Source organism: Salvelinus sp. IW2-2015, unplaced genomic scaffold (assembly GCF_002910315.2).
Source record: "Salvelinus sp. IW2-2015 unplaced genomic scaffold, ASM291031v2 Un_scaffold928, whole genome shotgun sequence".
Taxonomy (NCBI): Eukaryota; Metazoa; Chordata; class Actinopteri; order Salmoniformes; family Salmonidae; genus Salvelinus; species Salvelinus sp. IW2-2015.
The window spans coordinates 207,122-219,251 of record NW_019942652.1 but is presented as its reverse complement, the minus strand read 5'-3'; the positions used below and the strand labels follow the sequence as shown (position 1 = coordinate 219,251).

Genomic DNA, 12,130 nt, shown 5'->3' with positions numbered 1-12,130 from the left:
TCAGATTCTTTAAATGTTTTACAGCGAAAACACCACATATATTCATGTTAGCTCACCACCAATACAAAAAGAGAGACAGATATTTTTCACACACCGGTAGCATGCAGCTAGCATGCAGCTAGCATGCAAGCCAACCTAACTAACTAGAACTAACCTAAATAACCTAGAAAAAACTCCCTCAGATGACAGTCCTATAACATGTTACACAATAAATCTATGTTTTGTCGAAAAGTTAAATATTAGCTATAAATCAGTTTTACATTACTGCTACCATCTTAGCCACCATCATAGCTACAGTCAGAAATCGCACGGCAGTAGCCAGAGAACAGACACCAACGTCAACTACTAATTTCACATCAGAAAAGATTTCAGAAAATATATGGTGGATAGCTAATGAAAGAGAAAGATTGTGATACACAGACAATATTTCAGATTTCTGAAGTGTTTACACAGCGAAAACACAATATATCGTTATATTAGCTTACTACAATAGCTAACACACAGCAGCATTGATTCTAGTCAAACGCTAGCGATAGCACAGTTCGACAGATATATGAAAAAGCATCCAAATTGGGTCCTTATCTTTGTTGATTTTCCATCAGAATGTTCTCCAAAGGGTCCTTTGTTCAGAACCGTGTTCATTTGGACCTAGAACGAACGATGTCCCTGTTGAATTAGCATGGCACACTGGCCATGCCGTGCTAACCTCTCCGTCTTGACAAATTCTTGCGTCGCATCACGTCTAAAGTCCAGAATAAATTTCAATAATATAATTAAAGTATATTCAAAAAACATACTTTAGGATAGATTGTGACATGTATCAAAGAAAATCGAAGCTGGAGGTCATATTCACCTATAACGAGTGTTTTCCAGGAGCGGAGTCCAGTTCCTACTTCGCGCCCAAAAAAAATATAAAGTGCGCACTTATCACTCAAGAGGTTCTGTTCAGTCCTGACAGAGATAATCAAGTCATTTTTTCTCTCACTTCCGCATGACAACCAGGGAAGATGTGTGACGTGTTGGTACAGTCCTAAGTGCCAAGGCCTTTTATAGAGAGTATCTTGAAGAGAGACATAGCTTCTTGGAAAAGTCACTTTTTACAGAAAATGGGCTGTAAAAGAGTATGTTTCACTTAGAGAAATAATTAAACCTGTTTTAGAAACTAAAGGTGTTTCTATCCAAAGGTAATAAATAATATGCATATTGTACGAGCAAGAATTGAGTACGAGCCGTTTGAAATGGCCACCTCATTCCACTGCTTATACTTACTGCTCATTTTGAGCCATAAGAGGTTTAAAACATCTAGGTTTCAAATAAATAATGATAAAAATCATGGATATTAAACATCTAGGTTCATACAAGTGTCTTATATCGGTTAAAAGCTTAAATTATTGTTAATCTAACTGCATTGTCCGATTTACAATAGGCTTTACAGCGAAAGCATGCCATGCGATTGTTTGAGGATGGCGCCCCACATCAAAATATTTTTCAACCAGCACAGGCTTCATAAAATCACAAATAGCGATTAAATATTCACTTACTTTAAAAAAATCTTCCTTTGATTTGCAATCCCAAGATTCCCAGCTACAACATGCATGTTCGTTTTGTTAGATAAATTCCTTCTTTATATTCCAAAAAGTCTGTTTAGTTGGCGCAATCGATTTGAGTTAATCGACTCGTTCAACATGCAGAGAAAGGAATCCAAAAAGCTACCGCTAAACTTTGTTAAAACAAGTCAAAATACGTTTCTAATCAATCCTCAGGTACCCTAAAATGTAATTAAACTGTAATATTTCATACGGAAAGAAGTATGTTCAATTGAAAAGCAAAATTAGCAAGTGCGCGTCCTCTTCATTGCGCGCACACTGACAGATTTCCAACTCTGACTGCCAGTACCAACACTCAAAATTCTTCCTCGTTTGAGAAGAAACAAGCCTGAAACCTTGAACAAAGACTATTGACATGTAGTGAAAGCCATAGGAATTGCAATCTGGGAGCTGGTATCTCATATGACCCATATTTTTTCCATTGAAGAGCATGGGATCTCTCAAAAAAATTATTCTGATTGGTTTTTCTTTGGATTTTCTCCTACCATATCAATTGTGTTATAGTCTCATACATTATTTTAACATTTCTACTAACGCCATAGTGTTTTCTATTAAATGGTACCAATTATATGCATATCCCGGCTTCTGGGCCTGAGTAACAGGCAGTTTACTTTGGGCACGTAAGTCAGACAGGAAGTGGAGAAAAATAGACCCTAGCCTAAAGGCCATGCAACCTGAGTTGAAACCTGAGTGAGGTGCACATGTGCAGAACATAAACAGATGCATGTGTAACAGTTTAACTTTAGACCGTTCCCTCGCCCCGACACGGGCGCGAACCAGGGACCCTCTGCACACATCAACAACAGTCACCCACGAAGCATCGTTACCCATCACTACACAAAAGCCGCGGCCCTTGCAGAGCAAGGGGAACCACTACTTCAAGGTCTCAAAGCGAGTGACGTAACCGATTGAAACGCTATTAGCGCGCACCACCGCTAACTAGCTAGCCATTTCACATCCGTTACACATGCGCCATATATTTATGTGGTGGACACTTGATACGGTCAAATTATATTGTTGTGGTATGTCACAAAATCATGTTACAACCACACATATCAATATTCATTATYAAATCAATATTTTGCTAAGTGGATGGTCTCTACAGAAGGTGTAAATCGTACAGCCAAATGGTTACTTGCATAGTAGCAATATCAGAAATAGATAGTGTCAATATAAATAACTATGTACAAGAACAATATCAATAACGATATCAGTGATAGACGAGGTAGTTATATGCATACAATCAGGGGTAAAGTGGCTGAGCAGCAGGATACAATACAAATAGTAGCGGCAACGTATGACGTGTGTGTTAGGAGAGAGTCATGTGAATAGAGGCACTGCAGATAGTGCTGATGACTGGTCTGTCCGAACCACACATGAACAAGGAAATCTATATTCAGAGAGCCTGTTTCTGTCCTGCCCTTGACTTTGGTGCAGGGCATGTGATGTCCATAGCCTTCTAGTCGCAAAACTCCCTGATCTTGTCAAAAAGACAGTTTGTCTAGCTGTGTCCAGTCCAGGTGGTGCTTTAACAGGCAGACCATCTATGGGCGGAAAATCACAAAACTGCCCGTCAAATGGCCGCTATACATTCCAGCGCCATTCTCATGACATCGTGGTGATTATTGAAAAGAGCAAGAGGTCATGAGACAGGTTATGGGAGAGAAAGAAGTGACAGAYCCTGTCTACAGATTAATCAACACGCTGCATTGTCTTCTCTTCMGACAGAAAAATAAACAACACTCTATCCTTCCAAACTTTCTCTGCTCTCTCTCCTCTCTGCAGTGTATCTCTACCAGAGGAACCTCCCAGTGCCCCTCCCCAGAATGTGATCGCCAGCGGCCGCACCAACCAGTCCATCATGATCCAGTGGCAGCCCCCACCAGAGAGCCACCAGAACGGGGTTCTCAGGGGCTACAGCGTCCGGTGAGAACCATGGGATAACAGGATTGGTTGGCTGCTATAACCCTCCCTGGTTCTCTGAATCAAGGAGGAGAGTTGTTATGCTACATGGAAGCACATAACATAAGAGCTCATGTTCAAAATGAAGTAAAACCACTAGCTGAGKGAAAGAAGAATTTCAGGAGTTACCCTTGTAGCTCTGGCAGTTTATCAGTAGGGATACACTCAGTTTGRAGTAGGTTTGTAGCTGGTTGTGTCATGGTGTAGAATAAGTTGACAGGCATTCTGTAGATATTCCAATCACTCTGTCGTCATCGTCATTTGCTCACTCTGGCAAGTGCTGTAGACTACTGCTCTGTCTCCCTCTACTGGCCTTAACACACTCTGGCACTGTGTCTCAGGGACCATGATACAAAAACGCAAGAGTTGAATGTCTTGTTCTCCAACTAAGAATCAGTTTTTGCTCAATTTTGTCACCCTGGATGGCCTTGTAGCTACAATCGTCTCAGACTAGACAGCACTGTCTCTTCTCAGGTATCGTCTAACAGGTCTTCCGGTGGACTACCAGAGTAAGAACATCTCCAAACCAGACGTTACCAACATTCTCCTGGAGGACCTGATCATCTGGACCAACTACGAGATAGAGGTGGCAGCCTACAACAGGGCGGGGCTAGGAACCTTCAGCCACAAGGTCACTGAGTGGACGCTGCAGGGAGGTGAGTGATCCTGGATCCTCGCTGCTCATTTTCCCTTATGCTTGTCAGTCAGATGTTAACTGGAATAGTCTCTGCTCATTTTCCCTGATGCTTGTCAGTGCAGATGTGAGCTGGAATATTCTCTGCTCATTGTCTCTAATGCTTGTCAGTCAGATGTGAGCTGGAATAGTCTCTGCTCATTGGCCCTTATGCTTGTCAGTCAGATGTGAGCTGTAAAAGTCTCTGCTCATTGCTCATTATGCTTGTCAGTCAGATAAATACTTAGATGACATTGGAAGGAAATTGAATGGAAAGGATTTTACCTGTGGAGAAGTTACTTTAAATACCTATTTCATGAGTTGACACATAAATGAACTTGTCAAGCATCATGCCCATTTGGAGGATATAAGAATGATGTTCAACAAGGATATTTTCTTGATGCAGAAGGCAGCGCAGTCAGCACTGGAGCAAAAACKTTGAGTTAGCATCCGTGCCAAATGGTATTGAAATATTGCTGAATAAATGTAATCCTTGCTGAATAGAGGTATGCATTCCTATTGAATCGTCTGTAAGGTCTGAATAGTACATTACACTACCTTGGCTGTAGATTTCAAGTTTGAGCCTGCAGCTGGAAACTGAGAGCAGTAAAGCCACAGTGGTGTAATACGTCCTGAGCCTCAAGATAGGAGAAGAAAAAGAAGAGAGTGAAGATGGTGGCCCCTGCCCTGCAGAATCAATACCTAGCCAAGGCTGTCCAATCTGAAAAGTGTTTCGTTTGGTTGTATCCTGTTTCTCCTCTCTCTCTCTCTCTCTCCTCTCTCTCTCTCTCTCTCTCTCTCTCTCTCTCTCTCTCTTCTCTCTCTCTCTTCTCTCTCTCTCTCTCTCTCTCTCTCTCCTCTCCTCTTCTCTCTCCTCTCTCTCTCTCTCTCTTCTCTCTCTCTCTCTCTTCTCTCTCTCTCTCTCTCTTCCTCTCTCTCTCTCTCTCCTTCTCCTCTCTCTTTCTTCTCTCTCTCTCTCTCTCTCTCTTCTCTCTCTCTCTCTCTCTCTCTTCTCTCTCTTCTCTCTCTCTCTCTCTGATTCTCTCTTCTCCTCTTATCTTCCGCAGTGCCGACTATAGCCCCCAGTAAAGTTCAGGTGGAGGCCGTCAACTCCACGACCATCCGTATCACCTGGGCCGCCCCTAACCCTCAGTTCATCAACGGGATCAACCAGGGATACAAGGTGAGGGACATCCTAGACACCAGTCATTTTGTCACTAATGGCAGTACACTCTAATGGGTGATAGAACTATGGCTGCAAGGTTAGAGACACCAGTCACCCTGTCATTATGGGCAGTCTCAGAGACACTAGGCAGCCTGTCATTAGGGGCAGTACAATCGATTGACTGGATGATAGGCTGGTACGCCTCATACTGTGTCACAAGGGGAAACAGATATGCCACTACCAAACATTGTGAAAGATGGATTCTGATTTGTCATTTGTTTCTTTGACCTTCATTTTTGGAGCATTTGACCAACTATCTATCTTGTGGCTAACTAGATCTGGAAGTCGTTTGATCAATCTCTCCAGCTCACACTGTCAGAGAAGATGGTTTAAGAATGTCAGCTGTCATTTAAATATGTACTTTATGGGCTTAGAATGAGATGTATGGAGAATGACTGCTTCGAATCAGCTGTACTAGAACTTGATTATGTAGTCTGTGTGATGTGATGACTGTATTTCTCTCAGAAGAGTTCATGAGAATGACTCTGGCCCCACTTATCAGGACATCTTAGCAGTCACTGTAAACTCTCTCTGACTGCAGGGGCTGTCCCGAGAGAGAGGTTACTGGGAGAGTGAGTAAGCGAGAGCGAGTGAGCGAGTGAGTGAGCGAGTGAGTGGGAGAGTGAGTAAGCGAGAGCTAGTGAGCGAGTGAGTGAGCGAGTGAGTGAGCGAGTGAGTGAGGGAGTGAGTGAGCGAGTGAGTGAGCGAGTGTGACGGAAGCAGAGGGGACATCCATATATTCCACATTCAGCTTACACACCCACCTCACCGCGTGCCAACTCCACACTCTCTTTCCCAGAGACAAACTCTACTCACAGCCTGGGAACCAATATAGAAACAGACCCAACAGATTTGCCAATGGTAGCAATCATCTAAACACCTAATTGGCCACTCTCTCATTCTGATGTGTATGCAGTCCCTATACATTAGACCTGCTATACACCACAATTAAAAGCTCTCTTTTTTCATCCTCTCTCTCTGTGGACTCATTCCAGCCCCGCCTTCCAGTGCTTACTCACTGGCAGAACATGTCGACACTGGCACTAACTATTCATATGGCAGTTATGATGCCAAATGACACCACAGAGCAGGTCACCAGCACATGCAAGGGAGAAGAGTTGGTTTAAACAAAACATTTGAAAATTATTAGACTTGGAGAGTAAACAGTTCTATTTCTGGGGGAAATTGTGGGCAAATAATGTTTTATTTGATATTTGGTGCTGTTTGGTTCCCATCCAAAATGTCAGAAAACCAGTCAGTCCTATTAGATGTTCTACCATTTAGTTTTTATTTCTAGTTTGATCTCACGTTCTTCCTTCTCTGTTCCCATTAACCATTCTGCTAGCTGTTGGCATGGGAGCCAGGTCAGGAAGAGGAGGTCACCATGGTTACAGTGAGACCTAACTTCCAGGACAGTGTGCATGTGGGCTATGTGACGGGGCTGAAGAAGTTCACAGAGTACTACAGCTCTGTGCTGTGTTTCACTACGCCGGGAGACGGCCCCCGCAGCCCCGCTAACGGCCTGAGGACACATGAAGACAGTGAGTTCAACATGCGCACACACACACACTCACTGTTTAGTGGACATGGCCAATCATACTGAAACATGCCCACTGGGTCAGATGTATTATTAATGCATAGTATCAGCCTAGTTCTACAGTCCTAATGAATACGTAGGCTACAATTAGGGTTTTGCACACATTTACATTTAATTGGGACACATTTTCTCAAGAGATAAAGGGTTGGCCATACTGTACTAGGCTTTTACTTGTAATTACACAATCTTCCAAGTAAAAGCCAAATTTTGCCTATTTTAGGAGCTGTAATGACTGTTCAACGGGCAATTTAAAAAAAGCCTAATATATTAAAATACATCTACAGAATATAATCATGTATGCTATTGACATCCATGGACTTCATTGTGTTATAATTATCATCATGATAATGGGGTGGCAGGGTAGCCTAGTGGTTAGAGCATTGGACTAGTAACCGAAAGGTTGCAAGATTGAATCCCCMAGCTGACAAGGTAAAAATCTGTTGTTCTGCCCCTGAACAAGGCAGTTTTCCCACTGTCCCTAGGCTATCATTGAAAACCTGAATTTGTTCTTAACTGACCTGCCTAGTTAAATAAAGGTAAAATAAACAATAACCACTGTGCCCTCCTCTTTAGCTCCTGGGGCAGTGGGTGACCTGAGCTTCACAGATATCCTCGACACGTCTCTCAAAGTGAGCTGGAGAGAACCTGAAGAGAAGAACGGAGTCCTCACAGGTACACCACGCAAAAGTAAAAGTACACCACGCAAAAGCTACACCACGCAAAAGTACCACGCAGGTACACCATTGATTGATGAATTTGATTGATTCTCTGTTCCAGGGTACCGTATCTCATGGGAGGAGTTTAACCGCACCAACACACGGGTGACCCACTACCTCCCCAATGTAACCCTGGAGTACCGCGTCACGGGGCTGACCGCCCTCACCACCTACACCATCGAGGTGGCCAGCATGACCTCCAAGGGCCAGGGAAAACTGTCCTCCTCCACAATCTCTTCTGGGGTACCTCCAGGTCAGTACCGACACATGGCTCAGTCCCTGGTGTGTAGCTCCAGGTCAGTACCGGGACATGGCTCAGTCCCTGGTGTGTAGCTCCAGGTCAGTACCGGGACAATGGCTCAGTCCCTGGTGTGTGCTCCAGGTCAGTACTGGACATGGCTCAGTCTGGTGTGTAGTCCCGGTCAGTACCGGGCATGGCTCAGTCCCTGTGTGTAGCTCCAGGTCAGTACTGGGCATGGCTCAGTCCCTGGTGTGTAGCTCCAGGTCAGTAATGACACATGGCTCAAAAGTAAGAGCCCATCGAGACATTTAGGATAATTCCAGTTCACAATTTCCTATTAAAACACGTAACAGGTGTAGTAGTAGAAATACAAGACCTCCAGTACATTATTACTGCACCTGTGGCTCCCCCAGACACTATACAGTATGTCTTTCAGAGCTGTCAAGTAAAAATACCCATTCTATCGAGGGTTACAGTTTGTACAGTATAGAGTTATGGTTATTTTTCCAGAATGGTGATTACTTCAACTCTTTTACTGTAAAAAGATACAGTCTATGGCTTTAGCTCTACATCCCCACCTTAGAGATCTCACACTCTGAGCTTTGGTCTGTATAACCAGTCATGCTAATGATTTAAAGTATCCTAACTGTTCATTGAAAATGTCACCTTTAAAAGTTAATATTCTGTTCACTCATTCCCATATAATGTRGTTGATTCGTCCWATACTCGTATTTGTGGACAAAGTATAAACACTTCAAAACRCCACCTCAAACTTCTATCTCAAACAGACCGTTTAAAAAATGCTTGCTATTTCCTCATAGAGGATGATGTCATCCTCCTGAAGAGAATGAGCTGGCCAATCAGCGGTCTACTCCCATTAATATGTTTTATGACTGGTATAAGCCCACACAATTCCATATCAGAAAAGTAGTTTTTTAACATACTCAATTACAATTTGTTGAAGGAAAGCTATTTCACTCATATTGTAATTAATTATAGGTAATATTTCACAAAAATATGTAAACACTGGACAGTTATTTCAAATCATTCAGCCATTTCCATGTTGGTAAAACTCTAATAAATCACCTAATTTCAGTTTATGTGACAAAACAAGAAAGTATAGTGTAAAGAATCATTGTACCATCTAAACCGCTGTGAAATATATTTTCCATAACCAACATTTTCAGCTGTTTGAAGCTGARGTTTTAAACCAAAAGTAAAAGACGCAACAACGAAACTTTATAACAGGAAAGCATAGAAATAGTGCACATAGAACAGATCTACCTCTTTTAAACTTGCTTTCAATGGGAATTACATATCTATAACTCACATTTCTATGTGGTTTTTCTCAGGTCGCTCAAAAAGTGATATATTTCAGCTTTAAATGTGATGCTTTTACTATTCCAGGTATATAGTCTATGTGCCAATAGACCCACTACATTAACTTGAAGAGATGGCCCCTTTCACTATATAGTACCCTCACAGGAGGTTGGTGGCACCTTAATTGGGGAGGATGGTCTTGTGGTAATGACTTGAGCAGAATAAATGCAATGTTATCAAATACATCAAAAATCGGGTTTCCAGGTGTTTGATGCCATTCCATTCGCTCCGTTCCAGCCATTATTATGAGCCATTCTCCCCTCAGCAGCCTCCACTGAGTACCCTAGGGCAGGAGTTCCCAAACGTTTTCACTCAGTAACTTACAGGTAACTGGCTGCCAGTAAGTTACCGTAAAAACAACAGGAGTTTTTTTCCCAATGTAGGCTACACTGTACGGTAACTTACAGGCAAATAACTGTACTTGTGTAGCAGCTTGTGATCCACAATCATTTGATCGTGAGTTACCTCAAACTAATCTTAGCGGTCCATCGTAGTCCACGATGAAGATGTTCCTCTTTATGTGTTTGAGTCCGATGCGGGAACCGCACTCTGCTGATTCCGGCTGCGTGTTGGAAGCTCCTGGAATACCGCACTCACATACACACATACTTGAACAGACTCTTTGTCATATTAAGCTTTTTCTCCAGCAGGATTTGCAGAGAATAAGSCATCCATAATGTAAAAAGTGAGATGAAAGGCAATTGCTATTCATTTGGCTGTTTTTTTTTATCCCTATAAAGAGTATGCCAACTTCATAATATTATTGGTAAACATTTAAATTAGGATATTGTATTTTTAATTTTTTCAMAACTTAAATAAAAATACAATATCCTAATGTAAATGTTTATCATGAATTGGCATACTATGTATAGGGCTATCTCTATGTAAGAGCTTTTTCCAAGATCCCCCGCTGATCTAAAACGTTTTGTTTTATCTTATCTCAGAACTTCGAGTTGAGTGAAGTGAAACTTCCATGAGAGCGAGATACTGCTACTCAACAGCATTGGCTCATCACCAGTGCAGTATCCATTTTAGACCACAAGGCTGCACTGTCACAAAGTAATAGATTTCCCTGTAGTCTACTTTAACCCATAAATTAAACTTTAACCCACAACTTTAACCCATAAGAGTCCAAGCCCTGTCTAAATSGGGGGGGGGGGGGGGAKAAKAACAGATAGTCCCCCCAAAAATCTTAAGGAAGTTTGTTCTGAAGTGAGAGATATAAAAAAGATCAGGAAACATTTATTATTGTTTTGTACATTTATTTAACCCCTTATTTTTGGCATTAAACAGTCTCCATGTATACTGTACTTACATTGATTTCAACTGGTACCGGGGGACCTTCAGATGAGTCTTGTGAGGCCTGTGGGCYTCCTAGAGCAAAACAACAGACATGMACATGTTTGTGAGAGTCACATATTAGTGTGCAGCCCACACTGTTTGGACGCTACAGAAAGAAGTTGGCAGATCAGCTGTACCGAATTCAGACGAGTTCTAAGACGCTTGTGAGGGTCGTAGGGCAAAACGGAGAACACTATCATGTTTGTGGGAGTCTCATCTTTCCATAATAGTTTGTAGGTCAAACCGTTCGGACGCTACAGATGATTTTGTGAGACTGATTTTCGGGATGTCTCATGGCCTGACAAACACCGCTCTACCTCTGTAACCTTTCACCGCAGAAGAGGAAGAGCAATGTGAATTAAGACGCATCCAATGCAAAACAAACAGATGTCTCTAGTTTAAACTTATTGGAGAAGTATTGGAGAAGTACCTTACATCTTTAGCATTTTAATGTAGTAGAAGCATAGTCCTGAATCAGTAAGGATTTAAAAGATAAAGAATGTAATGTAAAAAAACTTGAGTCAAAAACAACATTGCATTAGGCATAGATACCACTGTATTAGGTTTTCTGTCGACTCATTACTTCAACTCTTTACTGTATTAAAGGCCCTGTCTGGCCCTTGATACCCTCTCTGTTCCTTCCTGTTCTCCTTGTATTATTCCCACCTTTCAAATGGTCAATAACGATATGTGTTAAAACTCTCTGTCTCTGTCTCTGTCTCTGTCTCTGTCTCTGTCTCTGTCTCTGTCTCTGTCTCTGTCTCTGTCTCTGTCTCTGTCTCTCTCTCTCTGTCTCTCTGTCTCTGTCTCTGTCTCTGTCTCTGTCTCTGTCTCTGTCTGTGTGTGTGAGTGTAGAGCTGCCTGGTCCTCCCACCAACATGGCCATCTCCAACATCGGCCCTCGATCCATCACCCTCCAGTTCAAACCTGGCTATGATGGAAAGACCTCCATCTCTCGCTGGCAGGTAGAGGCCCAGGTAAGGTCTTCTCCCCAGAGAAAGTCTCTGACCACTCCCCTGATCTGTGACCAACATCGACTATGGTTGAGTCCCAAATGGCTTCCTTTTCCCTATATACTGCACTACTTATAGTGTACTATTTGTTGTGTATAGGTCAGTGTGATAGGAGACAATGAGGACTGGGTGATTGTTCACCAGCTGCCCAACGAGCCTGATGCCCGATCCCTGGAGGTGCCAGGACTAAACCCGTACACATTTTACAGGTAGTGTAACTAACCCCTACACCTTCTACCATACTTAACCCATATACACCTTTATCCCTAACCTTTCTACAGGTAGCGTACCTAACCTCTAACCCCCTAACCTTTCTACATGTAGTGTACCTAACCTCTAACTCCTAACCCTTCTACAGGTAGTGTACCTAACCTC

The 12,130-nt window shown here is 42.5% G+C and overlaps 2 protein-coding genes across 2 annotated transcripts in view; both read left to right on the top strand.

Moving 5' to 3' along the window:
- LOC139024056 (protein sidekick-2-like) overlaps positions 1-5,944 on the top strand; it is a 56,915-nt gene extending 50,971 nt beyond the window's left edge. The window contains exons 8-11 of the mRNA XM_070438447.1: positions 3,393-3,533; positions 4,044-4,225; positions 5,310-5,425; positions 5,933-5,944. Of these exons, the coding sequence (XP_070294548.1) occupies positions 3,393-3,533; positions 4,044-4,225; positions 5,310-5,425; positions 5,933-5,944 (451 nt within the window). The remainder of the gene's footprint in view (positions 1-3,392; positions 3,534-4,043; positions 4,226-5,309; positions 5,426-5,932) is intronic.
- Positions 5,343-12,130, top strand: part of LOC112069197 (protein sidekick-2-like) — an 87,996-nt gene continuing 81,208 nt past the window's right edge. The window contains 6 exon segments of the mRNA XM_024136491.2: positions 5,343-5,425; positions 6,813-7,008; positions 7,638-7,736; positions 7,842-8,033; positions 11,598-11,719; positions 11,855-11,964. Coding sequence (XP_023992259.2) covers positions 6,852-7,008; positions 7,638-7,736; positions 7,842-8,033; positions 11,598-11,719; positions 11,855-11,964 — 680 coding nt within the window. The 5' untranslated portion in view covers positions 5,343-5,425; positions 6,813-6,851.